The sequence below is a fragment of the Pagrus pagrus genome (assembly GCF_965226575.1).
Source record: "Pagrus pagrus genome assembly, chromosome: 4".
NCBI classification, from domain to species: Eukaryota; Metazoa; Chordata; class Actinopteri; order Spariformes; family Sparidae; genus Pagrus; species Pagrus pagrus.
In genome coordinates, this window is record NC_140188.1 from 4,935,653 (window position 1) to 4,961,967 (window position 26,315).

A 26,315-nucleotide genomic window follows, 5' to 3' on the forward strand; every position below is an offset into this window, starting at 1 on the left:
ACACACACACAAAAATAATTAGCCACAAGCAGTGGATTTAACTACATGAACATTTTCCATCAACATCTATCACAGAAGATCAACGTGGGTCACATTTCAAGCAAATGCTGACTCAGTGTGGATAAATTACATAACTAGGCGTGTGATTTTTCATTTATTTACAGAGTAACCTATTTTGAAATGCATGACTTTATGAGCTATTACACATTTTGATGCGAGACTTGAAAAACACAATATCCTCTTAACTATGTACGTAATAACTGAGTAAACACATACAGTTTATGTATGAATCTGCATTGTTTTAATTTAATTAGTTGCTTAATTTATTTACATTGACTCAACATGAAAGAAAAACCTTGCTTTAAATGTGACACTTGAATTGAACTTGTGTAATAAAATTAGAGGGAAAATTTACATGTAATTAAAATACTTTAAAAGTCACTATTTCAATAATGTTACACGCAAACACTTGTGTAGAGCTGCAACGATCAGTTTAATTAATTGATCAACAAAGGGTCATTATTATTATTATTATGACTGTTATTATTATTATTATTATTATTATTTCAAGTATAAATGCCAAAAATCTTCTAGTTCCAGTTTCTCTAATGTTAATATTTCTTTGTCTTCTACGTTAAACTAAATATTTTTGGACTGTAATTGGACAAATAAAACAATCGTCAGCTCAGGCTTTGAAACATTGTGCTGGGCATTTCTTCTTCTTTCTATTTTAGTGATATTTCATGTAACACAGTGATGGACTGTAACTAAGTACATTTACTCCAGTGCTGTACTTAACTAGAACTTTGAGTTACTTGTACAGTACTTTATTTGAGTATTTCCATCATCTTTATACTTTCCCTCCACTACATTTATGTAATAACTTTAGTTACTGGTAACTTTGCAGACTGCATGCTGCATCAGAGCCAAACTAGCACATAATTAAATGTATTTATTTGATCATCAGTCTAAAAAAAACCTGATTATGATTATAAAAAATAATAAATGTCTTATCCAATAAGTGCGCAGGCCAATAATCGTTTGACCTAAAATACACAGTATATACATGCGTGTGAATATGTGTGTAACTATGAAAGCACGACACATCCATATGGAAGTTGTGAGTTTATTGATGTGTATCCCCCCTGTAACCATAAATCTGTTTCCACTGGTGTCAATCAAATAGTTTTTTTTTTTTTAAATCACTAATATGCATCATATATTAGTTCCCAGTCCCCTCCCACAATCAGGCAGGCAGTTACAAGATTGAAGCCGTTTTGGGTGCATAGTGAGACAGTCACATACAGAGATACTGTCACAGGAAGAGAAAAAATAGAAAACAAGAAAACAAACTTAAAAATATATATCATATCATTTCATATAAGAACAATGCACACCACAGGTAATCCTCCGGAAAAAAGCCATGATTGCAACATCAACTATACAGGCATACAAAGACAATACTAAGAGAGAGAGAGAAAAAAGGACTCTAGGATTCAGTTTACTTGTTTGTGTCATTCTCTACCTGTAAAAATACACAAATTCGCTTTTATCAGAAACCAGCTCTCCAAGCCTCGTCTTTCTGTGTGTCTCTGTCTGCCTGCACAGCCCTCCAGCTCCGAGCTGTCTTCGGTTGGCATCGATTCAGGGCCGGCCCAAGCCTTTCAGGGCATCCAGATTGCAAAATTTGTTCTGGTAAAAGTCTGAGTTCCCATCAAATTGTTTGTTACAATCCCCAATTTGGTATATGCAGGTTAAGAAAAACTTTTTTTTCAATTGTTTTGCATTTGTTGTGAGCTCAAACTTCGTTATAGTACCCCAAAATCCATCATTTATTGTACATTTGCACTTCATTCAGGGGCCCCCTGGTGGTAGACGGACCCCGAGCAGCTGCTTATATTTTTTCTGCTTTGCGCCACCGGGCCGGCCCTGTTTTGATCTGTCAGACTGCCCTACAGTTGCTCTATTAGCGTGTGTCTACATCATCCCAAAGATGTGTTTTCAAAGAAGCATTTCTGGTACTTGCTTCAGATGATTTGTGCAAAAAAAATAACAAACAAGAAACCAAAAAAACAACACTTGTTTGTCAGTTTGTGGTATGTAATCAACACTCACCGCCACAATGTCTGTGACAGTGCCTTTAAAACAAAGCCACATAGGAACCTGTCAGGTACATAGTATGGAAAAAAAAGCTTCCCCAGTACATTCAACTATGTAACACATAGGTAATCTATCGATGTTTCCCTACTGATGAAAGGTTGTGTTTGTGTGTGTAGAAGGGGATATATCATCACATTCACTTAGTAAGAGTAGGTTTTGTGTGATGTGTTTGAGCTGGGGGTCTGTGCACACCTTCACCTACCCTGACTCTCTAACAGTGTGCCTGCAAACACAACTCATGACCGCCACGCTAAGAAGCCTAAACCGACTTATAACCTCTTTCCTGGGAAAAAAAGGTGGAATAAAAACATCTACTCTTATATATATATTTAAACTGTATATGTATATTTTGTCTGTCATCATAACAAAGAACAGAAAGTAAATAATTCATGATTTCATTTTTTTCTCATTTGTTGTTTCACTATACATTTTTAATTGGTACAAAGAACCTTCATATACAAGCAATCTATTGAGAGGAATAAGAACAAAATAAAACACCAATTCATTTGGAGAAAACCATCAGAAACTGCATGAATGACACTTGCATGATGGAAAACTGAAGCGTAGTGTCTGTCTGGTATGCCGGTTTGATGATGGCCACTCGAAAACATTTAAATTTTGCTTGATTTGCATTTCACTTTTTCAAAAAAAAAAAAACAAAATAAAGAAAATGTCTGAAGAAATGTTATACATCTTGATCTGAGATAGCTGTATCGATAATTACAGAGAAATCTGCAGAATCACATTTTCCGTAATATGCAAAATGGCAGATACATCACCTTTTTCAAAAGAAACATGATCAAAAAGAGCTCTATAGTACAATAGTAGCAGTAGTAGAAGTAGTAGCATTATTTAAGGATTGTTTTGAACAAACCAGTAAATGGAGTTTGGATGTATGCAAATGATTCTTTTAACAATAGCATATGTTATTGGTCAGTAGTATGTTCCCCCTCGGTCGCCGTCCTCTGTCAGACTCCATAGCGCCCCCTGCAGGCTCCGGTTAGATCTGCATCTGCTCCAGATATTTGTAGGTGGGGTTTTCGTAGCCGTGGTTCTGCATCTTGCTGAGGTGGCGTTCCTCTGGTGTCAGCATGGGGTCAACCTGCGAGACAGACGCATAATGGCTAACCTCAACAAGGGCGACTCTACTCCACAAGACACAACATGCTGCGTGTGTCGTATTTAAAATGCTGCAGTTGGGACAATAATTCAATTTTCCCCATTTACATACGCCTCATAATTAAATCTAATCTGACACTTTAGATGGATAGCAGCTCACAGAGAGTACGGATGTGTGCAATTTACACTGTCTGCCCAAATTCCTCACGCCCCGCTGCTCAAAATAACAGGTGGCTTACCTCCACGATGCCGTGACTGATAGTGCCGTATTGCCTCTTCCTCAAAAGCACCAGACTGATCACAATCACAGTTGCTATGGCCACCGCGATCACCAACAAGCCAATGAGTGCACTGCTCCCGAAGCTGAAGTCCTCTCCCAGGGGGCGGTAGGACTCCTAACAGGGAGAACAGGTGAGAGGGAGACAGGGAAAGCAACAGTGAGGAGACAATACCTGCCAAGCATGTGCACTACTAAAAGAGACACTGTCAAGTTGTCTTTGCTGTTGTAATGAAGGTCTCGTACACAGTCACTTTAAGCAGGTTGTTTTCTTATGCTTAATTTAAACTGTTGTTATCACGCCGTTATTTGAATATCTTAATAAAGCTCCTCTCCAGCCATCTAAAAATGTAATGTCAACCAATGAACCCTTTTTAAATGGAAATTCCAGCATTTGTTAATCTGCGTCTTATTTTCATATTCTTCATTTCCATTATGACCAATAATCATGACAACATTAATCACTGCACTAAACATTGATCTTCACGCCGTCTGGAAACTTGCTGATACAAACTACCTTCTTGTGTTTGCCGCTACCGTCCTAACATGTACACCAGCTAAAGGTGTCAGTCCTCCCTTTCATTATAAGTCTGGGGAGTGAAACGGTTCGAGGTAAGAGAAACAGCTTTTTGAGAAATGCAGCCCAACAGTCAGACTGGCTCGTCAACAGATTTGTTGTTCAGTTAACACAAAATTAAATACATGACACTATAAATATAGCCTACTACTATAATACTAAGACTGATGGAGGTTTTTCTAGTTTTGTTATAAGCGCTGGTTGACATGACACTGTCCATATCAGGGTGAAACAAATACTCATACTCATATAGGCTGAAAAAAGACAATGCAGAGGTCAGCCTAATTGCACCGAGTGTTTGTTATGTTGCTTGGTGCCTTGAACAACATCGTGCTGCCAGGAGACTGCACCAGCACAGAAGGAGACATACTCTGGAGAAAGCCTCTCTTCATGAGTAGTTGCTCCCAAGTCTGGAGCTGGAAACCAGGCGCTATCTAGATGGAGTTCATGGACCAAACAATGATACTCTGCCAGTTGTTTCCTCCACAAACCTGCACTAATTGCAGCAATTCTTGATTTGGTCTGAATGAGGAACAATGTCAACATCCCAGCATCCACACAGAAATACAGAAGCCAGTCACGTTGGCCTGGAAGTGGATCTGCTATGCTGTGCAATTAATTTCCAGAGCTACAGTGATTTATAAGCCATAACTATTTGTGTTTACTTTCAGTTTTCTGTTCACAATGATTTCATTTAATTTGAAATTTTGGAGAAATCTGTATTGCTTGCACTCGTTGGCCTGATCAATATTGTTCTTGCTGGAATCTGTGTTCCTAAATATCTGCAGCGAAGGCGGAGAGTAAATTGTTATCGCGATCAATAGTCATAATGGAAAGATACAAGATTAGCTCTGAGGCTGACACGTAGAAGAATTTCCCTTTAAAATGTGAGCCAGTGATTTATTTACAAGGAAAAATAAGGAGATCAATCTTCCTCAGAGTAGTTTTGAAACGGGAGATGAAGTAACTAGAAGAGAATTAAGCTGTTATTCTTAGATTATTTAATCAAATCACAGTGACGCAGGGACAGCATCCCTTTTTGCAACATGATTGACTTGTGAATGTGTGTGTACACATGCATGAAAAGTGTCTTTGTGAAGACTGTGTAATATCTTGGCCTATTTTTGTATATATACACACAACCAGAGTCACCTACACTCATCCTCACGATGTAAATCTGGCACATATGACACACACTAATCATATGTCAACAGCCACTGGGGATTTTTTTTTTTTAACTGCTTGTTTTCACACATAAACTGAGCACGCTCAGTTTGCGTGGATTAACATTCATTGTATGAACTGAGATTTCCAATGTGTACATTCAGATACATTCACATAACAAACATGCACCCATGCAGAAATAACCAAAACATATTAGCCTGAACAGAAAAACAAGAGAGGGGATTCAGGGTCTGATCCAGAGCTGTGTTTTTCTTTCTTTTTTTTTTCACAGTTATCAGCTGCAGATCGGGTATCTTTGCACACTCCCACACTCCCTCCTTCTTTCATCTTCTCCCCACTACTGATAGCTACAGTTCCCCAGAGAGCCCTGTGGAGGGCGCCGCTATACTCACCAGCTCATCATCATGCATAACGCTGACTCTCTCTGCACTGTAAACCACTTCTTTAACATCCAGAGACTCATCAATCACCTGTCAACACAGACGGGGGAGCCCAGGTTACACTCACCACAGTGTGCGTATGCGATCGTGTTTGTGTGTGTGTGTGTGTGTGTGTGTGTGTGTGTGAGATAGATAGATAGATAGGGAGAAGGAGAGAGAGAGATATGCAGGCGGAGAGCGAGAGGCTGCGAATGTGCAGCGAAGTAAACTGTAAGGATTATCTGTGTTTGGGTGATGATACACTTGGAGCTGTCTTGTACAAACTGGAAGGAGAGAGGGAGGGGGTTTGCAAGCATCAACAACAGACTCTCTTCTAGGCACACAGTTAACATGTCGTACTAAACAGACTGTCAGCCGCTCATTACTGAGAGCTCTAATCTACAGAAGAAGCGCTGTGAGTGGAAGTGGGCGTGTTCAGACGGCAGAAACAAAATCTGCTGTTTGTAGAGACAGAGCAGTCCAGAGTCTGTTTCTCACAGTAAAACAGTCACGATTGACATTTGAGGTGTCGCCACCGTTTGTTATTTTTAACCTCAGATTGCTCCGTCTTAGAAGACTAGCATTTCCAAAAAAAAAATAAAAAAAAATACGCATGCATACAAAAACTTGCATGACTCATATTCACACACACAAATAACACAGTTTTGCAGATGGTGTCGGATTAGCATGCGAAACGCAGCACACATTCAGCGGCCAAGCATCGTTTGAAAATCCATGAGGAGGAATGGTGAGTCTGGCAAAGAAAAGTAGCATGCGATGGCTGCCGAACAAAGCGTGGAGTTGATCTGAATGAGGGGTCGGTTGGCGGAGGCCATAAAGAGACACGCAAATAGCCCAGTGTGAGATAGTTGTAACTATGACAACATAGTTACTGGAATAATCTGACTCATTAAAAGCTGAACTTAAGAGAGCTATGTGAAAGCGCTCAATTTCAACCATCAGTAAAGTCGAGGTTGTGGTAATGAAGCTGAACTGTCAAGATAGTTTTCTGTAATGCTGCAATGATCGATTAGTCGACAAAATGCCAAGAATTTGATAATAAAATATCTGTTTCAGTCATTTTTCAAGCAAGAATGTCAAACGTTTGCATCTGAGTCTTTGGTTTTTCAACTGCTGTTTGGACAAAAGAAGATCTGAAGACGTCACTTTGGGCTCGGGGCATTTTTTTAAATAATTAAATAGTTTTATAGAAGGTCTAGTTGCAAGTTAGACAGTGTGCAGGGGTTTGCTTGCAACTTCAGACATTTTACAGACTAATCGATTAATTGTGAAAAATAATCAGCAGATTCATTGATAATAAAAAGAAGTTCGTTGCAGCCCTATTGGTTATTTAACACAGAGAGTTTGATTTAGTATCTCTCCACATGTTCTCCTGTGTTTTTGCTCTCACAATGCTGCTCTCAGTTCATGTGTTGAGCAAGTTAGAAAAGCTTTGAGCCACAAACAGGATGATAAAGTCAAATCGAAACTCTTACCACATTGTTGCTGATCTTGGGTTTGCTGTTGATGATTCTCTCCTCAGCGCCTATCAGACCGTCCAAACCAGACATGGCGGAGCCTGCGGGAGGTGGAGGAGCACGGTCAATAACAGCAGAGCAGCACAAACAAACAAACAAACAGGGATGGTGGTATTGATGGTGGATAGCTGTGCAAGGCCATCCAGCTCTTTTTCCACACAACTGTCGCCTCAGTCTCCTCTGTGCACGGGTGACAACAAAGCCCTTTCTTCCATTCAGCACAGTGTGAGCACTGTGAAGCCAACATGACACTGACCTTACATTTTCTACAAAGGCCTTGTCAAAGTGGTGTTTTGCATACAGCTGAGGTTCCTCTGTAAACATGCATTGACTCACTAAATTAAACACCTCTCGACAATTATGAATCATCCTGGCATTTTGAATACCTCGACTCTGCATCAGTGTAGTTCTTCATCTACGAATTCCTCCAACGTCCCTTTGGATTTTAACAGATAATCATTTTTTAAAGAGTCCCACTAAGTGGCTGAGCTAAGAAACTGGGCCAGAGTGTCAAATATGCATGTTAGACTGATGGTTTTCAAATAGGCATAGGATCTATTAATATACACACAGCAGATATGCCATGAATAAATCAAGAACAGAGGAGCGAGAGCGAGTGAGGCAGTGAGGGCAGGGTCCTGGACAATGTACGGCAGCGATGAGTCTGCTGACGGCTTATTGTCCGCTGCTGCCAAACGCTTAAGATTAGTACAATTGCCTTTGGATTAAGCGTGGAACAATGATGTGTGTTTTCAAGCTTCGCTGTGCAGAAGTGACGTCTGAAGCTCTGGCAGGGTATCAGATGGTACTGCAGGGTGCGCACGGTGTCGCAGCCAGCCACAATGACACACAGCACAATGGGAGTGACCTCTATGTGAGCAACGTGACCTACTCTTCTGAGTGGACTTCTGAGCTGAAACAGTTAATCTATTAATCAATTAGATTGGATTTCCTGTCTTATCTATTATCTATTTTAGAATAGTAAATTAGTAGTGGAGCGTTGGAAATCGACATGGGAGACATTTTTCACTATTCCCTGACGTTTAAAAGGTTGTAGGTCGATGGAAAATCACGGACAGATTAATCCCAGGGTTTGTACAGCTTTTTAGGAGTAAAATTCAAGCACTTTTCAAGGACTTTCAAGGTACTTCAACCAAGAATTGCCAGGCTGTCAAAGCCTCTAGTCGTAGCACAACTGCAAAGTAAAATGCAAAACCAAGAGCACATAAAGAGGGACAAAGCTCTATGGGGAAAACAGCAGGGGAGTTTACGCATCAATTTTCATATAAGCAATATATAATTTAAATATCACTTAGATTCAACAATTAGAAGCAGGTGTGTCTGTGTTCACTGAGTAAGATCACAAGGTTAAGCCCAGATCAGACGGGACAGGTGACGTAACCACATCCCTGTCTCAGGTCCTGGAGAACAAATTGGGCCAAATTAGACTGGGCTGTGGGTCAGCAGCGGAAACACTGAGCCTCAGACAGGGCCACTAAATCACACAGCTCCTATCAGGAAGAGGGGAATGAGCCGGTGGGTGGGGGAATAATTAAGCAGGGTGCTTTGACAAATGCACTGAGGACGGGATGACAGCAGACACACGACTGAAGAGTCTCTCTGAGACGGGAGCTGGCTGTGACCTATCTCTATCACACTTAGAAGCCACTGACTTTGCTATTCAGTATGAGGTGATAATCCCAGTATGATGAAAAGCACAAGAGCAACTGAAACCCAACCACGCAGCCCATATGAGTCATCAAAAAAAGCAGAAAATTAAACCACCAGATGGCTTCTGATAAAATAGAAATGGTGGGAGAGAGAGGATCCCAAACTGCAAGGGAAAGGAGAAGAGTGGAACAAAATAGTAGATGGGAATGGCTTGGGATATGAGGAGGGGGGCAGAAAAACAAGACGCAACAGAGGCACCAACCTTTCTTGAAGGCACGTGGGGAGTCTGATAGATCGCCTTGGCATTAGAAATGAGCAACAGAAAAAAGAACAAAAAAGGGGAAGGAGAGAAGAGAGAAAACTTAGGTGAGAAGAGAAAAGGCAGGATTATCAAGCTGTGTTAATTGATTAGGAAAAGAGTCCAGCAGGGAGGAGTCCGAAAATAAATCTGAGATATAACCAAACTCAGAAAGGGAGCCGCTTCAACACTGGCTAGCTCTGTCTAAGCCCTCTGGGGTGTTGGCGTGTATATTAAATGTTCCTTGGGGATTTACTTGTAATTTGCCCTCCATCTTGTTGGAAGCGTTCCATCTGTCACTTTTTTCTCTCCTTGAGGATTCAATCTTTTGTTTGGCACAAATGTGACAAAGAGGGGAACCATAACTGCTCATTTTCCCCCTAAGCTTTTGGCTCCAGCTCAGTGCCAAAGCCTGAGGCTTTGTGCATTTATCTGAACTTCAGTAGAGCTGCGTTGAAAGCTAGGCCACGGGGAACTGTGCAGGCACAGATAAGGCCAAGCCCATGGCTCCACAGCATATTTGCATCGGCATAAAACACATTGTAAACCTATTCTCCCTCACTGTGCAACAGTTCTGGCATGCTTCGTCACCAACGTCCTTCAGAAAGCCTTATGTGAATGACCTATTGTTGTCCACACAACCATGGTGTTGTTCATGATGATTCTTGTGAGTGTGTCCGAGGCAGGGAGCTGCTCACCCTCTGGCTCTGAACGGGACCCCAAGGATGTGACCTGGAAGGGCCGGTAGGGTTTTCCCTCAGACACGAGGACTTCCACACTCTCCTCTGACGACACGGTGACGTCTGGCTGTGACTCAGAGATGGACGACAGGAACTGGTCCATGTCAGCTTTCTGCTCCTGGAGAAGCTCGTCTGCAGAAAAAGTGCAAAAAAAAACCCAAACAAACTATAAGACGACCTGGCCCATGCCAACACCTGTCAACCTGGAACATGGCAGCAATGTGCAAAATGAGAGTTTCACCAATTACTGTTAACATCCTTTTCAAACAGAGCTACTGCTGCACGAGACGTCTGCTCCCATTCCTGCTAACTACCAATTAGTATTTTTCTGAGAGCTATTTTCCGTGTAAATCTGCACATCTCCCAACAGGATGCTGCATAGTGAAAGCTGTGACCCAGTTCTGTCACTGCACCCGCTCCACTTTAATCTGCACTGCAACACCATGCTATGGCTCCTTTAATGAACCAGTGGAAACAAAAGAAAATCATGAAATGTGTCTTAAATTGTACCACTGGAGATGAATATATTCCAAGTACAGTTTCCAGCTTTAGATCTTACTGTGAAAACAAAAGCTGGTGAGCAGAGACCCTTAAAGACAGAGAGTAGAAGTGGTTTAAAATCCCCTTTCACAAATTCATATAGAGACAAGAAGACTTTTCTCTTTGTCTCTGATAATTGGACAGTCCTGAAGCCTGTCAACTGGTCTCCTCCTATATTTGTATTTCTTTTTGCACAAAGAAGAAAAACATGGAAGAAAGAAGAAAACAAATTCACTGAGGAAAATGTGATGTATTGGCTTTATATCTGTCCGACACGTGAATTTCCATCACTGTTTTCATTTCACTTAATTCTTATTGCAGCACGCCGTCCCCCCTCAAAGTAACCCAGTGGGCTTTTGACAGAACCCGACTCACCAATTTCATCCTGAATCTCGTCGGCCACGTACGGTACTTTGTAGAGCAAAGATAGACTCTGGTTCATCCTCTCCTCGATCACACGCAGATGGGTCATCACCTGGGGTTGGAAAAATGGACAAACACGGTGTCATGTAACCGAAATCCTGCAGCGTTTTTATGACGACATCAAAGTGAAACTGCCTCCCTGTGTGGAAATGATCTGGGAGGACTGCAGGACTGAAAAAAATGTCATTTTTCAATAAACCATTTATGTATTTAGCCTATAGATTGCCAGCAAACAAGGACAAATGCCCATTCCCAAAGCCCCAGGTGTTGTCTTCCAGGTGCTTATTTTGTCTGAAGAACAGTTAAATATACACTGGAATTAAGTTTATAATTAAACAAGATAATAAAAAGCTTAAAATCCTTACATTGGGGAAGTGGGAAATGAATTGCTTGAAATGATAAATCGTCCATTAAAAATGTTGATGTAGAACGTAGAATAATTTTATGGCACACGACAAATCCTTTCATTTCAACACTAATCCAGTGACATCTAATTAGAGAGTGATTTGCCAACTATTAGTATAAAATGCTCATCCCAACAGTATTTATTCAAAAGCTGACATTAATGAAGCAGAAAATGCACCCTTATCCCAGAAAATCCCCCTGAACGCCTCTTGAGCTTATTGTCACTGATTAGGTTACAAGTTTTGACATCTTATAGCGTCGCAGATTTACAACTTTGGCTTTCCTGGAGATTTGTGCAGAGAAGCAGGAAAAATGTGGTGGTGTAGTGAGAAGATATGAGAAGATTTAAATCTATCTTCAGAAACAAGTGTCAGTGCGAGGAGAAAATAAACAAAGCAAACAAAAAGATGAAGGCGTGAAAGAAGAAAAGGTGGAAAACAGGGAAGATAAAGGAGAGAGAGGATGGAGAAACAGAGGAAGAGGTTCTCACGTGTGTGGAAGATTCATCAGCCATTGCCAACTCCTTTTTTTAATTAAAGGGACAATTCACCCTAAAATCAGAAATATATAATTTTGCTTTAACTTGCAGTGCTATTTATCCATCTTGATTGTTTTGGCGTGAGTTGCCAAGTTTAGGAGATATCAGCATGAGCAGTTTCACGTACTAACCATTTTCTTTCTACTATCACTGTGCAGACGTGAGTGTGCATCTACTCATGGGTGACGGGCTCGTGCTCTTTTCCGTGGATGAAGATTTGCACTTGTGAATTGATGCGGTCTGCGACAGCTTGCCGTGTTATCCAGCAGGTTAAACATCCGGCTGAGTCGCAGATGGACTGAGCAGGTAACAAGCTACAGCCAATGAGACCAGACGCTCCTTTCCTTTCTCCCCCTCTCCTCTGCTGTCACCTGCAGCAGCTCTCTGAACCCAGGCTTGTCGTGCATCCATGTGTCTGGAGCAGGCACAATAATAGCTAATAGTTTTGATCACAACACAAACACACAGGCTTTTCAGTATTTTTAACCGTGTCGCCCTTGATGATCCACATTAAGAGCAGGCTACTTATTCAGCACAAAAACAATCCTTGCAGCCTGTATACTCCTAATCAATCTGCAATTTTTGAATGTTTTTTTTTGGCATCTAGTTTTATTACGTTTGAGAGAGGCGTACGTCTCCACAGCCCATATCTCAAAAACTCAACTCACACCAAAACAATCCAGATGGATAAATAGCACTACAGGTAAGAGGGAAAATATGTTTTTTTTATTCCGGGCTGAACTTTTAATAAGTAAAATCAAGAAACAGACTTTACATTTTATGAGATGACTATGAAATATAAATATTACGACAGGCAGTTAGCTGATCTCTGCCCACAATATAAATGTTCGCTCATGTTCACAAACAGATCTGCTATAAAAATAGCAGAACTGTGTTTCCTGGTAGAGAGCACAAGCTGAACTCAGACTCGCTCAGAGCCAGCCAACTTGCCAACATTAAACAAGTTGCTGCGTGTAATATTCAAATCAGTTTAGCAGCTCTGAACTGACTTGACAGGAACGACTGCCTGTCAGCGTCAATGATCACCACTGTATCACAGTTTGGGTAGAAAAACAATCTCCTTTGATTGAACACAAAACCTTGTGCGCTCCAAAAAATCCTCCGGTCGCTTTCACTTTTTCTATCAACAATACGATGTTTAGAGAGGAGAAATATTTCCACATCTGCTGCCAAACTGGCTGGCAGAATATAAAAAAGCTACCCGCCACTGACGGAGCTGACCAGCTCTTGGCAGGTAACTGGTATTTATTTCCCACAATGATGATTGACTGTTTTAATCTTCCAACACATGGCTGCAGTGCACCAGAGCCAGCAACAGATGGCAATAATGCACCTCTCTCATTCAAGGCACGCTGCAGCCCCTGTGGCACCTTCCTGTCGATGTTTGACAAACAATCCTCATTATGAAGGTTACATGATGTCCCCGCGCGAGAGCAGAGATTTCGATGCATCAGGCGACCTCTCCTGGTCCAGACAGGTTGGAGTTTTAATAAAAAGAGAATAATCAGGACCCCAGAAAGTCACATAACACAGTTATATAAAGGGCAGAAATCCTTCTGTTTACAAGGGATCCTTTTATAATGCACTTCTAAGCCACATGTCAAATCCACAAACAAGTTGCGGAAACTGAAAATACAGATTTGAACTTGCTGCGGAGTGAAGAAATGCCCAGGACTAGGCTTAACAAATACACACAGTGCGAGAGCGTAACAATACAGGCTAGCTTCCCATGACCGAGCACAGATCCAACGATTCATCTAAAAAGTAACCCTCCGGTCTCTTTCCCCCCTCCTCACTTTGTTGTTTCATCCATCTGCTGTGTTATCTGTAATGTCGGAGGATAACTATAAATGGTGTCGAAGGGCACTGACACACACTGGCGAGCACATCTAACAGAGGAGCTTCCAGCCAAATCCCTGCGCAGCGGCTCAGAGTCCAGCATTACACAAGACCTGCGCAATGTTAATCTTCGGCTGAGGCTTAAGTGAATGAAACAGCAGCCCTCCCTCCGTCAAACAAGCCTACTCACTCCTCCTGGGCTTCCACTCAGCGAGACACACACTCTTTCTACCTCCTACTCACTTAGAAGCAGGGCAGAGAGGAGCTGGCTGAGACATCATTATCTCTCCCCTGTCTGAGCAGGAATAGGAGGAGTGTGATATCTTGGAGTGGCTTGGCATGAGGTTTCAGATTTACTGACACAGCCTCTTATACGGTATTTCTTCATTGTCGAAAGTAGCTCAGCAACGATGCAAAACCTCCAAGTATTGGCAGGTAGCAATTAACCAGATTGAACTATTCAGACCTGAAGGACTACACAGCTGAAAATCCATTCATTGCATAAATCTGAGATAATTAATTCTAACAAAAATGTCAAACATTTGCTGGTTGCAGCTCCCTAAATGTGGGGACTTCATGCTTGTCTCTGTTTACGTTATAGTGAATTGAATACTTTGGAGTTTTTGACTGTTGATTGGACAAAAACATACATATTTTTCATTTTACCTGTAGAGCTATTCATTCATCATGGTTGTTTTCTTTTTTCTTTCTTTTCATAGTATTATAGAACTAGACGGCACTCGGCTTGTTACATTTGAAAAACTCCTCAGTAATGTCTTTTTACAGAAATACTGCCCAGTTACTCAAGATAATACACAGACCTTGTTGTGAGCAGAGTTACAGAGGAACTATTTTCTCTCACAGCGCAGAAGGAAGCGTGCATCTACTCATGGATAAGAGGCTCGCTAACTAAGCTTGTTAGGTTACAACTCAGCTGAGGAGGAAAACCAATAACGTTTACGTTAGGCACTGTCATGAGCATGAGCCTCTCGTCCTTGAGCAGATGCACGATTCCTTCTGCCCGGTGATGCGGTTGGGGGTGTAGCTCAGTGTCAACAAAAACAATCTAGATGGATAAATAGCACTGAAGGTAAGACGACAAATACGTATTAATGATTTTGGTGTGAACCGTCTCTTTTAATATATCACCTTTGGACATGTCCATCTATACATTCATACTATCTTCTATCTTTAAAAATCTCTCTGAGGTGGTACGCCAGCCCCTCGTCCCTTCTCCACTTGCAGCACTGTTTTACCTGAGGAAGCAAACCTGTCTAAACTAAAAGAAGCTGATCTAACCCTCTTTGTCTCTGTCTGTACCATGTATATGTCTATATACAGCAATAAACATAAAAAAGAAATCACCTTGGGCTTTGCGCACTTGTAAAGGGCATTTTTGTCACCAATGTCAAATCAGGTTATCATCAGGATTGAAGAAACTGACCTGTGACTTCATCTGAGCAGCCTTCTCAGGATCCACAGCCAGGACGTGCTGGTAGTGGCGGATGGTGTGCTGGCGGTCTTTGTTCTCGGCGCGGACGTACCTTCTCAGGGCCTGCAGGATGCGGTGGGGCTGAGGAGGACATGGGGTGGGACGAAGAGGAGTGGTTAGCAGAGCTGGGTGGTAAAACACAGCCTCCTAACTGTGTAAATGCTATATATTATGTAATATTTCTGTCTTACGTGAATGAAAGTTGCATAACAGCATTTTTCTTCTCCGCAGTCGTATCAATTAATTGTACCTCTCTTCTCATTTTATAGTTATCTAGAAAGCGACGTTTATTGTTCTCATCCCCTTTCACTTTTTTTCATTGGACTCAGATTTAATCAGATCAGTTTTATTTGATTTCAGATAATAAAATGATGAAAGGATGTGACCCTGCCTACTCAGTGGGGAGCCCCCTTTTAGACATAAGCACATTTTGTGCTTCTAAAGATGAAAAATAACATCAAAATGTTTCTCTCTTCCCCACCTTCTTATATCTGAGCAGAAGGACGACAAGAACGGTGTCAAGTGTGAGGTGTAATTCATCCACTGCATATGACATGATATTAAATCTTCCGCACGTCCTACTAAAATAGCATTACACCACAGATGATGCAATTACCAATATTAGAAGTGTAACTGAAGCAGGATAAGAGACGACTGCTCTCGAGTCGGGCAACATTCTTACATTTTAAAGCGAGTACAAAACAGAAATCATTAATTCTTTTTGGGTAAAACTGGTGGTAAAAGAGTCGACCAGCACCTTGATACAGAGCGCCAAACTCTGTGCTGGCAAAAGGATCAAAAGACTATTAGATAAGAGGAATTAAAACAAACACGATGCAGGGATTATAACTGAAGGTTCAAATGTGATTGACTCTGTGCTCATGGAGGATTTCGGGATGTGTGTTTTTCTGGCTGCAGTGATCCACTCTCCTCTTGATGAATTTCAAGTTGGCAGAGGGTCTTTTGACAGAATATGAGATTAGCCACAGGCCATGAGTAGTGTCTCAAAGAAATGTGTGTGCACGTCGACTGAGGGCAGGAAAAACAATAAACAGACGGAGAGAGGTGAGGGTAAAAGAGGCTGGTGTGTGGTGTTTACCCTGGGGGGATCGGCCTGCAGGGCAGCCAGGTAGTTCTCCAGGGCCAGACGGCGGCGGTCATTCAGCATGGCCTCCACCCGGGCCAGGTGAGTCTCGACCAGCTGCTGCTTCTCACTGGCTGCCTCCTCCTCCAGGGACTCCACCATGGCTTGGAAGTGCTATAAACCAAATCATAAACATATATAAATATGTAAATGCACTTTAAACAGTATGGCACAACAGAGCTCTTTCAACCTCCACTTAAAAAAGAAAAAGATAGCTCTCGGTTTCACTCATGCGCCTCTCAGGCTTGTCAAGGGAGTTGGGGACTCATTTAGAAGTCTCCCAATTCAGACAGTGCCCTAATTTAGACTTAGAGTGATAAAGATAGAGCAGCCAGGGAAAAGGGATCTTTAATGGCATGGGGAGAGAGGGACCCAGGGCCTGTAAGCCGTCATATCTCACCCAAACAAAGGGAGAAAAAGGGAGGACCCCCAAGGGGAAGGATCAGTGTCTTACCTGGATCAATGTCTGCCTCTCAGCCTTGGGCAGGTTCTTAGCCTGGCGATCGGCCTCTTCCCACTCTTTTCTTACCTGGAGTGAGAGAAACACACAGAGAGAAGCAAATGAAGCGAAATGCAAGGTGGTCCACCTGCACCTGCTCGGTCAGAGTGAGCCAGACAATTGCCAAAAGCAATTTATGTAAAAGGTAGATGAGAGGAGAAACAAAACAGTTCATTGAACAAAGTTAAGAGACTCTTCAAGCACGACCTTGCTTTTTGTCATATTCTTGCATTCAGATTTTCAAATCTTAAGAATACTGAGAATAGCCAGCCGACCTGCACATTTTCAGGCCCGGCAGCACTCTCAGCTGCACACCAACAAGCTTAAGAGCTTATTTTCTAAACTTGAAAGTACAAAGCTATTAAACTTGTTCTGCTTCTGAAATGTTTCAACATTCCTCCAATTTTATTCCAAAATAACAGCAAAATAGGTCACAAACTGCATTACAATAAATGAGAAGGACTGGAGCAAGTCATTTTTGTTACTAATCCTCACCGTACAATCTTGGATTCCTTCTTGATGAGGAAAATCAACAAAGGACAAAAGCTTTCACCTCATAAGTGCTGTCTATGAAAAAAGGGAACTGTTCTATTAATTTACACATAATTATGTGATAATAATAATACTGTTTTTATTGTGTAGTTTTTGGATATGGTGTATCTAGCTGCAGCCGAGGCATGAACCTGAAGGAAGTTGAACTTCTAAAAATGGTTCACGCGGGGTGCGTGGGCTGGTTGGGTCACCAAAACTACAAAAAGCCAAAAGACCAAAACTACATTTTGATGTTCATGCATATGCTAGCTGGGTTATCAGGGTCATGCACCTATACGTATGAGAACAATAAAATAATAACACAAGGCTCACAGTCTGAACCAAGACAGCAAACTATTCTGCTTTCACAATAAAAGCCCTACTTTCTTTAGTTGCTATAATTAATACCTTTTACAATATTTTAAAATGGTTTATTGTCATCACATCCACCGTAGAAGTGTACAGGTGGGCGTGTTTTGGAGGAGGAGTGGTTTGTAGAGTCTGCGAGGCTGTAGCTGGACCACTCTCATCGTGGCTCAACCTGGTGACTCACCCTCTCCATGCGGTTGCGGTGCCTGATCTCCAGCTGCTCCTTGGCCCTCTGGAAGCGACTGTGCTCCTTGTCATCGGCCGGGGTCTCAAAGTAGATGTCAACATCATCGGTGGGCTGAGGAGTCGGAGGCATGGCTGCAGATTCAGAAACAGATGGTGAGTGGACGGGGGCTGCAAACTGGCAAGCAGGCACAGACAGACAGACACAGAAACAGACAGACAGGCAAACTGGACACAAGTAGGCAGACAGACAACTGGGCAGAGAAAGAGAGAGTTGAAAGAGGAATGCAGATTGAAGTTGGACAAAAATCCTCACAGAAGCACTCCTCTCATTGGCGTTCTTCCACTCTCAGTAACTCTGATAAATTTAAGAGAATCTGACAGCATTTCCTTTTGAATTCCTTTCATCTTCCCATCGGCTTTCTGCTGACAGGTCGCATCTCCAACACTAATGGAAATATCTCCGCGTCTGACGGCTGGGTCATCTGAGGCGAGGCCAGAGGGCTCCGTTCTGGGTTCCACGCTACACAGTCACGCAGGACTCATTCCCTGCACCGCTGTGAGTCGCAAAAAACAATAACGCTCGGGGCTCGCGAGCAGGAAGAGACCTCATCGTTTCACCTCACCATCAAAAACAGAAGGCACGGGTTAATGTGGGTAGTCCCTGCTCTGAACTTAACCGCTTTTATTTCTATAACGCAAAAGAAAAAACTCCAATTGGTCATGGCTATGAACTGTGTTGAGCCGATGAAAAGTGAATCTTTGTAAGATGCAAACAAAAAAAAAAAAAGTGCTTGCTGACGTGCTGGTGGGGTTCTAGTAAAAGTAAAGTGGCAGTGCTTTGTGAGCAGACAGACAGACAGACAGACAGACAGACAGGCAGACAGACAGACAGACAGGCAGACAGGCAGGCAGACATGGCAGGAGTAAACACTGGCAGTCACAGAAGAAAGAAAAGTGTAGAAAGTGTGTTTGAGGTGAGAGAAGAATGTCAGGCTGTTTTACTTTTTATTTGTCGTGTATTTCTTTTGGCATTTTAATAATTTTACCTCAATTGTAAGTTTATTGTTGTTTCCCAATAAAAGAATTGGTTGCAAGGTCTTGACTGGGGATAGACTGATGATTGACCCGACCGATTATCAGATCTGTTATTCAGCATTTTTAAGATTATCTGTGTCATTGTTTTTTCTTGCCTATAAAATAAATTAATTCAAAAATATACTACTTTGGCTCTTCTGCCAAATAATAATAATAAAGTGTTAGTAATCAGAATGTGCCTCGTCACTAAAGTACAAAGTAAAAGTAGTAGTGGAGTAAAAAGTACAATATTTGCCACCAAACATGTAGTGAAGTATAATTAATGAGAAAATAGAAATATTTATTCCATCACTGGTTTTTCTCTATTTTGACACTAAGATTCCTCATCATTGCTACAACAGCCCTGAAAAAAACATATTGATCGATCCATTTTCTTGACTTGCTCTGTCAGTTGAACAAGGAATTTTTTTGAGTTTTTGTAGCAATACCAACATCATATTTTTTTATGTATTACTTTGATTAAATAAACACATTTTTCTACAAAAAAACTTTTCTTTATTTAATAAAAGAAGCCAAATTTCTCAAATGTTCAACATTGTCTGAACATAAGCTGCTTTAGAAGTAATTGGCCTAAAAATCTAGTGTAAAATTGGCAACTATGATTAAGAAAAAGTACCTTAAAGTATGAATCTGAGCGGATATTCAATGTCAGCTTGCCATATTTGACAGTTTTCCAATATTTGTGCTTCAGACAGACTTTGATCGGTACCAAAAGCGTACGTGTGGGAAGTGCACTGGTCAATCAACGTTTGAATATTAATAGTCCGGGAATAACAATCTGTTCTCTCCAGTGCAGATATCTCTGTGGGTTCACATAGTGTCCAATATTTAGTTTATAAAACCTAATATAAGCTTAATTTACTTCTGTCTGAAATTGTTAATACTGAATATTTCAACTGCTCCAGTTTAGTGGAGCAATAATAAAAACTAATGAACCAGTGTGTGCCATAAATGAGAACATTAAGCTCTATTATGGCCTCACAAATAGCCTGTATATTAGTGAAGAACTGGACGCTAAGTTACATTTCAATCATTGATGCAGTGCTGAAACTATTCATTGTTTTAATTTATTGTCAGGAAATTAATTAGCAAGTTATTCATCAAGCAAAAATACCAAATCAAATCTGCTTCCACTGGCTTAAATGTGAGGTTTTGATTTAAATCATTGTGAATTAAATATCTCTGGGCTCCTTGATAATGAGCAATCTGAACATTTGGATGTGGGAAACTGTGATGAATAATTTTTCAATATTTTTGTGACATTTTCAAGCCTAAACAGTTAATTAAAAAATAATTGACACATTATAATGATGAAATTAATCATTAGCTGCAGCACTTGGTATATCAGTGGAATAATGAAACAAAAGCGAATGATGCTGAGTGAATTGAGTGGTTGTGATTGTTTTGGTGGAGGTGGCATGCTATGAACAGCTGTGTTGATCTGATGAGTGACAGCTGAAGACTGCAGAACAGGTGTTCTGTTTAAAAGTCAGCGACAGACTAGATTATCCGACAGTGTTTTCAGCGGAGAGGTCTGCAGCAGAGACACAAACAGAGAGAGAGAGAGAGGTGTTTTCGTGGCGGCCTCTGTCAGGTGGGACTTACTCAGGCGCTTGCATACGGCCATGCAGTACTCCTCTGAGTCGAAATTGTTGCGGTTGCCGGCGCAGCCCCCGTATATGAAGCGCACACACTTCCTCTGGCTCATGTCGAAGTGCCAGCGGGGCATGGAGGCCCGACAGGGGCCGGTCTCAGCCTCCAGGGTGCACACGGCTGCCAGGGGACAGCTTGTTAGATCATCCGGGCCACTAGGGGCAGCACTTAATTCCAGTCGCAATCATAAACACTATCATCAAACACTCCTTACTACTGCTATATCCACAAATATGTTTACACAAAACAATGAAAACACTGGAGCAACTCGTTTTTGTACAAGATGAGCAGGAATTAGCAGCAGTTTGGCTCCAAATAAGGCAGGATGATTTGTCCTTGCACTGATAAAGCAGAGACAGTACATCACAGTGTCTGCTGTGAGCTGAAGAAAAGGGGGATCTGCTGATGTATACACTCATCTAATTACAGTCTGGCTCAGATTTAAGCACATAGCCGATATTTTAAAAGTTAAAAAGGTTTGATTATATTTAAGTGGCAGGCAAAGGGCCAATAAAGGAGTGAGAGAGAGAGATAGTAGGAGGACGGTACGTGATAATTTAAAACATCTTCTTACAAACCTTTCACTTCCTGCAGAGCCTTGTCCTCGTCTTGGCTCTCGTCCATTTTGCTGCTCTCTTTCTTCTCATCCTCGTCCTCCTTATCGGCCTCCTCGTCCTCATAGACATAGTGGTACTCCTCCTCGTCTTCATCCTCCTCGTCTTCGTCCTCGTACACAGGATCCTCCTTTTGTGTGGGCTGCTCATCGGCTGGCGTCTCACTGAGGAGGGCAGGAGGGGAGGGAGGCGGAGGTGATTGAGTGAAGGGGTGGACGCCAGGAAAGAGAGTGATTTATCAAGGCACAGCAGCTGCCATAGGTCAATGTCACAACACTTTAATTCATCCAGATGGCCGGTAATACCTGCCCTTCGCCAGAGAGCCAATATCACACCCGCAATATTTCAAAGACATGCCACGATCATAACACAAACACACACAGCCACACACAGAAGTTCGCCTCACGAGCGCTCACCCGTTCTCCTCCTCAGCTAGGTCGGCATCGTCAATCTCCTCGTCCTCCACCTCCTCCTCTTCGTCGTCCTCCTCCTGTGAGGGCATGGAAGGTGGAGCGGACTCCCCGGCGCGTGAGGAGGGGCAGCACACGTACTCGGTGCCGTGGAACTTGTCGATGCCGCAGGGCAGCAGCATGCCGTAGCTGTGCAGCACCATGGAGCTCTTGGCACAGGCCTGACGGGGAAGAACAAGTGAGCCAGTGATGATAGTGACTGAACACGGTGCAGGGCTCCAGATTAATGAAGCTGCTGAACCCCACTCCTTTAAAGTATCAACTTTAGCTTTGACAAGGTGATATTTCTTTAACCTTTATCCATCAAGGGGAAGTTATGAACAATGATGCCCAGACCAGATGGAGGAGTGTGCGAGGAAACTGTGGAAGTTGCATGAATTCAGCCACAAGATGTTGTTGACGTGCTGCAATAAGGCACTTGGTTTTTGTTTTTTATACATATCTGAGACCAAAAATACCCTTTTTGTATTTCAAAGGAGAGAATCAGTTTAATCTGATTCTTATCCATTGTTGCATTTGTGTTGCACGAAGACACGATCCACTGCGGTTTTTTTTAAGTAAATAATGTTGTGTCTTTTTGCATTCTGAAACACAAAATATGAGAATGTTATGTATTAAAGGCAAATTTTTACTTCCTGGGTTTTCATGTTTTTCATTATTTTATCAAATTTTCATCTATTCCTTGAATAGGTCTTATAAATGTTATGATACATTCTAAAGATTCAAAATTATTATTGACGTAATATTCAAAACAAATACGAGAAAAAAAGGTTTTTTTTGCCATTTTGTTTTCAAGCCTGCAACAACCAGTGAAGTACTGTACTGTGCCTACACAGCCAGCTTGAGGTGACTAGCACACACCATCACTGCGGTCTAGCAAAATATAAAGTCATAAGAAATCCCTGATTGTCATCCAATTCATGTATTCTTTATTCTATGCCTGTACAAAAGTATTTTTGTGACATTTTAACCTTGCTCATTCATCGTGTTTGCTCAATGTCATGCAGGGATTTTGTGTTTCTTCATCCATTCAGGTGTATACTAGCTACATAGCCTGAGAGATGCTACCCGTTTTTATCAAGTGCTGGAAAAAATGTTTAATTTATATTGTCAAGAAATACTTTATCACATTTTTGATGAGGTCTCTAAAATATGGCAATTTTATGTTTTCATAATAACTAATGAAAATCGTATCTGACTCACAGGAATTCATCCTGAATTCCTCATAATCTAAATAAACGTCTGCACTTCATCAGCAAAACCACCTTTGAAATTGGAGTTTCGAGGTCCATAAATATTATGTCTTTTAATAATGATCTGGATAATGAGGGTTTTATTCCTTTTAATTTACAATGAAAATGGAAGATTTTGAGTCGGTGCTCCATTTTTTTGTGACAAAAGCAAAGTCCTCCATGTGGCCTTTGATTAGCAGTATGTTAAATGACAGTACAATTAAGTACATTTCAAAGTAATCCGACCCAACCTTGCTTTTACCTAACGACTTCTAGTCAGGTACTAGTCCCTTGCGGTTGCCTGACATAGTTACAGATCTTTCCACCTGGACACAGTTGATTTAGAGGCAGTTCTCTTATCGCACAGACTAAAATGATTAATGCACCACCCCTCCAAAAAGTCATGTAGTCCTTTAACTGACGGGCTATTTTTCAACAATGCTGTGCTTCATAAAGCAGCTAGGAGGTACTGAGTACAACTTCAGTCTAACTGATGGCTGCTGAGAAACTCCAGTGGAGCAGTGGAGGATTAGCTGCCCTGCTTAAGAACATCTCAGTGGCAGTTGGCGAGGGAGCTGAGATTGTTTTTGAGTCATTTTTCCTCACCCAGATTTTCCCACTGGTAAGATTTATTACTGCTTGGCTGTAACAAATTTGTTATCGACTGTAGGTCGTTTGTGCCTCTGGATGTCACACTATCTGCAGGCTGCAAGGCTGCAGATGATACTCGGGTTCAGGCATTTGTAATACACGTCGGGGAGGAGTAAGAGTCGGGAAGCAAGAGGCAAGGACAGACAGGAGCTGATGGGCTCGCTGAGCTTCTGAATGTACTGTCGTGGTCAGAGTGGCCCCTAAGGGCCGGCTCTGGAGCTGCCCGGGGGGGATTATCTGCATTACAGCCACAACACTAATCTGATTAGCAGCTGAAATGTGAGGGCTCCCAGTCAGCCTGTGATCAGAGGGCCTCAGAGACTCACAGAGACAGGTGGAAAGGTATTAGAGAGGGAAAAGGAAAGATTGGAAAGTAATGAAACTGTGACCAGCATGACAGGGAGAAGGGACTTAAAATTAGTTTAGTTTAATTTCAAGAAGTTAAGTTGATGCTCAGGACTTCCTCTTCCCACAGGACCTTTCTTTTCCATTGCTCTGCTATCACTCAGACACAGCCTCCCACACTGTTTCCTATGAAGTAATTCCTTCCTTACCTCTTTGGCCACACCGTGCCACTGCTGATGGCTGACGCACATGTCCATACGCTCCTTGTGGAAGAACTTGCACTTCTCTGGAACCAGAAGCACGTCACTCACGAACTCGCCCACTGTAAAAGCAAATCACACGGCCCAATACGCCTGTTATTCATCTGACCAATGTGTCCAAAAAACAAAATCACTCCTTTGCCCGGACACTGCCAGGATTAGAAACAATAAATCGCCCAGTGGGACTAAAAAAGGAATAACAGATGAGAGGAATGAAAAAATGGCATGATTTAATAATTCATAGCTGTCTGGTCCTGTACATTTCACTACAGATAGGGTATTTGACACATGAACATCTGTCTGTGCACCTGAAGCCGAGAGGGATTCATCGCTTCTCTATAGCTGCATCTGTAAGTCTGCAATCAAAATGGAAGTGGAGAAAATCAGGTTTCACACTGTGACTCCTTTAAGACTCTTTCTGGGAGTCAATGATACCATTTGCTTGATGAACTCAATTCGGAGATGTTTTATTCATAAAACAGGAAGCAGATCTAGGGGAAATAAAAGACATGAAAGACATCTCGTGAATTCCTATGAATAGCTCCAGGTTAAAAACCGTGTGCGTGCAAGCATATGGTGCAGGGGTCACAAGAAAGATTAAAAAGGACAGCAGCTGCTGATAGGCTGGCAGTGTGACGAGGCGCTCAGGTAGAAACACTGCCATCAGAAACAGATGGAAAGCCTGGCGGAGAGAAAGAAAGGAGGCGAGCGAGGGAGGTATGAATAGAAGGTTTAGGGCAAAGTCCAGATCAGAGTGGCTGAGGAATGGGCGGACTGAAAACACACAAATGAGGGTCTAGAGGTCTCACGACGAGAGCTGGGAGCTGTCCTATAACTGCTCATTTAGTGGTTTGCCACGACCTCGGCCTGAGGCAGAGCTGCTGGAGCAGCAGGCGAGGCAGGCAGGCAGGCAGACAGAGGGTGAAAAAGCAGTGTTTTGGAAAATGAGAGGGTAGGATAGGAAGAGGAGAGAGCTGGAAATAGCAGAGGGCTCGGCAGCTGCTTCTCATCTCCGCCCAGGAGGTACAGTAACACCCCCTCACACAACCCCCCTTAACCCTGCAGACCCCTCGTTCCCCTGCTCCTCTGCCTTGTGCCCACCACTGGTCAAGTGCTGATCTTATAAATGGTTTGAGTTAGGGCTTCAACTAACAATTATTTTTTGTATTGAGTCATTTTAACGAACAATTAATCTTTTATCACAATTTGCCAGAGCCCAAAGAGTCTTCCAATTGCTTCTTCTGTCCAACCCACAGTCCAGAGCCCACAGACTCCTCATTTTCTGTCATAAATGAAAAGTAAAAGTGGCAAATCCTAATTTTTAAGAAGCTGGAACCAGGAAAAATGGGGACTACTTCTCTTTCAGCTAATCGATTATTTGAATACTCGTTGCAGCTCCAGTTGAAATCAAATCAAATAGATTACATTTTGGTTTTGGACTAAAACAAGAATTTCGAAATCGTCACCTTGGGTTCTGGGAAATTGAGACGACTGTTATTCCCGACATTTTAAAGATTAAACACTCAATTCATACTTCCTCTGCTACTTCTACTTCCCCACACTTTAGAGGGTAATTTTGTATATTTCATCCTACTAATTTGACGGCTGCACTTGCTTTGCAGATTAAAATTTTGAGAAATGTTTAAGATACGATCAGTTTATAAAACGTGACGCATTGTAATAGCCTGCCTCAACTATTGTTACAATGAGCTCCATCTTGACTAGCTGTAACATTTAAATGGAAGAAAAGTCCAATCCAGCAGAACAACGTACTGTAAATTAACAGTGTGAAAGTGGCCATTCTGCATGAGCGCTTGTACTTTTTATATTTCAATGGATTTGGCTGAAAACACATGTTTATGGTACTTTAATTCACCTTGTTGACTGCTGTCGGCCTATCTACAAATAAGATGATTCACCACTGGCACTGGCTCATGTTTATTTTTTGTGTCGCATCAATTTTGCACCGGCACATTCATGAGCTACTGGCCCGTGACATCCCTGCCATCAGTTTGTCAGGCTAT

General features: G+C 41.9%; 1 protein-coding gene across 5 annotated transcripts in view; it reads right to left on the minus strand.

Annotated features, from left to right (window-relative positions):
* Positions 1 to 1,112: 1,112 nt before the first annotated feature.
* Positions 1,113 to 26,315, minus strand: part of aplp2 (amyloid beta (A4) precursor-like protein 2) — a 61,234-nt gene continuing 36,031 nt past the window's right edge. Inside the window, exons 4-18 of one of the 5 annotated variants that reach the window (XM_084352113.1) lie at positions 24,241 to 24,353; positions 21,750 to 21,964; positions 21,298 to 21,497; positions 20,672 to 20,839; positions 17,970 to 18,103; positions 16,841 to 16,915; positions 16,342 to 16,500; positions 15,195 to 15,323; positions 10,900 to 10,999; positions 9,943 to 10,116; positions 9,209 to 9,244; positions 7,234 to 7,316; positions 5,711 to 5,788; positions 3,519 to 3,674; positions 1,113 to 3,262 (exon numbers count right to left, since the gene is read on the minus strand). In XM_084352113.1, the coding sequence (XP_084208239.1) occupies positions 3,161 to 3,262; positions 3,519 to 3,674; positions 5,711 to 5,788; positions 7,234 to 7,316; positions 9,209 to 9,244; positions 9,943 to 10,116; positions 10,900 to 10,999; positions 15,195 to 15,323; positions 16,342 to 16,500; positions 16,841 to 16,915; positions 17,970 to 18,103; positions 20,672 to 20,839; positions 21,298 to 21,497; positions 21,750 to 21,964; positions 24,241 to 24,353 (1,922 nt within the window). In that variant the 3' untranslated portion in view covers positions 1,113 to 3,160. The remainder of the gene's footprint in view (positions 3,263 to 3,518; positions 3,675 to 5,710; positions 5,789 to 7,233; positions 7,317 to 9,208; positions 9,245 to 9,942; positions 10,117 to 10,899; positions 11,000 to 15,194; positions 15,324 to 16,341; positions 16,501 to 16,840; positions 16,916 to 17,969; positions 18,104 to 20,671; positions 20,840 to 21,297; positions 21,498 to 21,749; positions 21,965 to 24,240; positions 24,354 to 26,315) is intronic. The other 4 variants (XM_084352117.1, XM_084352114.1, XM_084352115.1 and 1 more) reach the window with 4 other exon arrangements.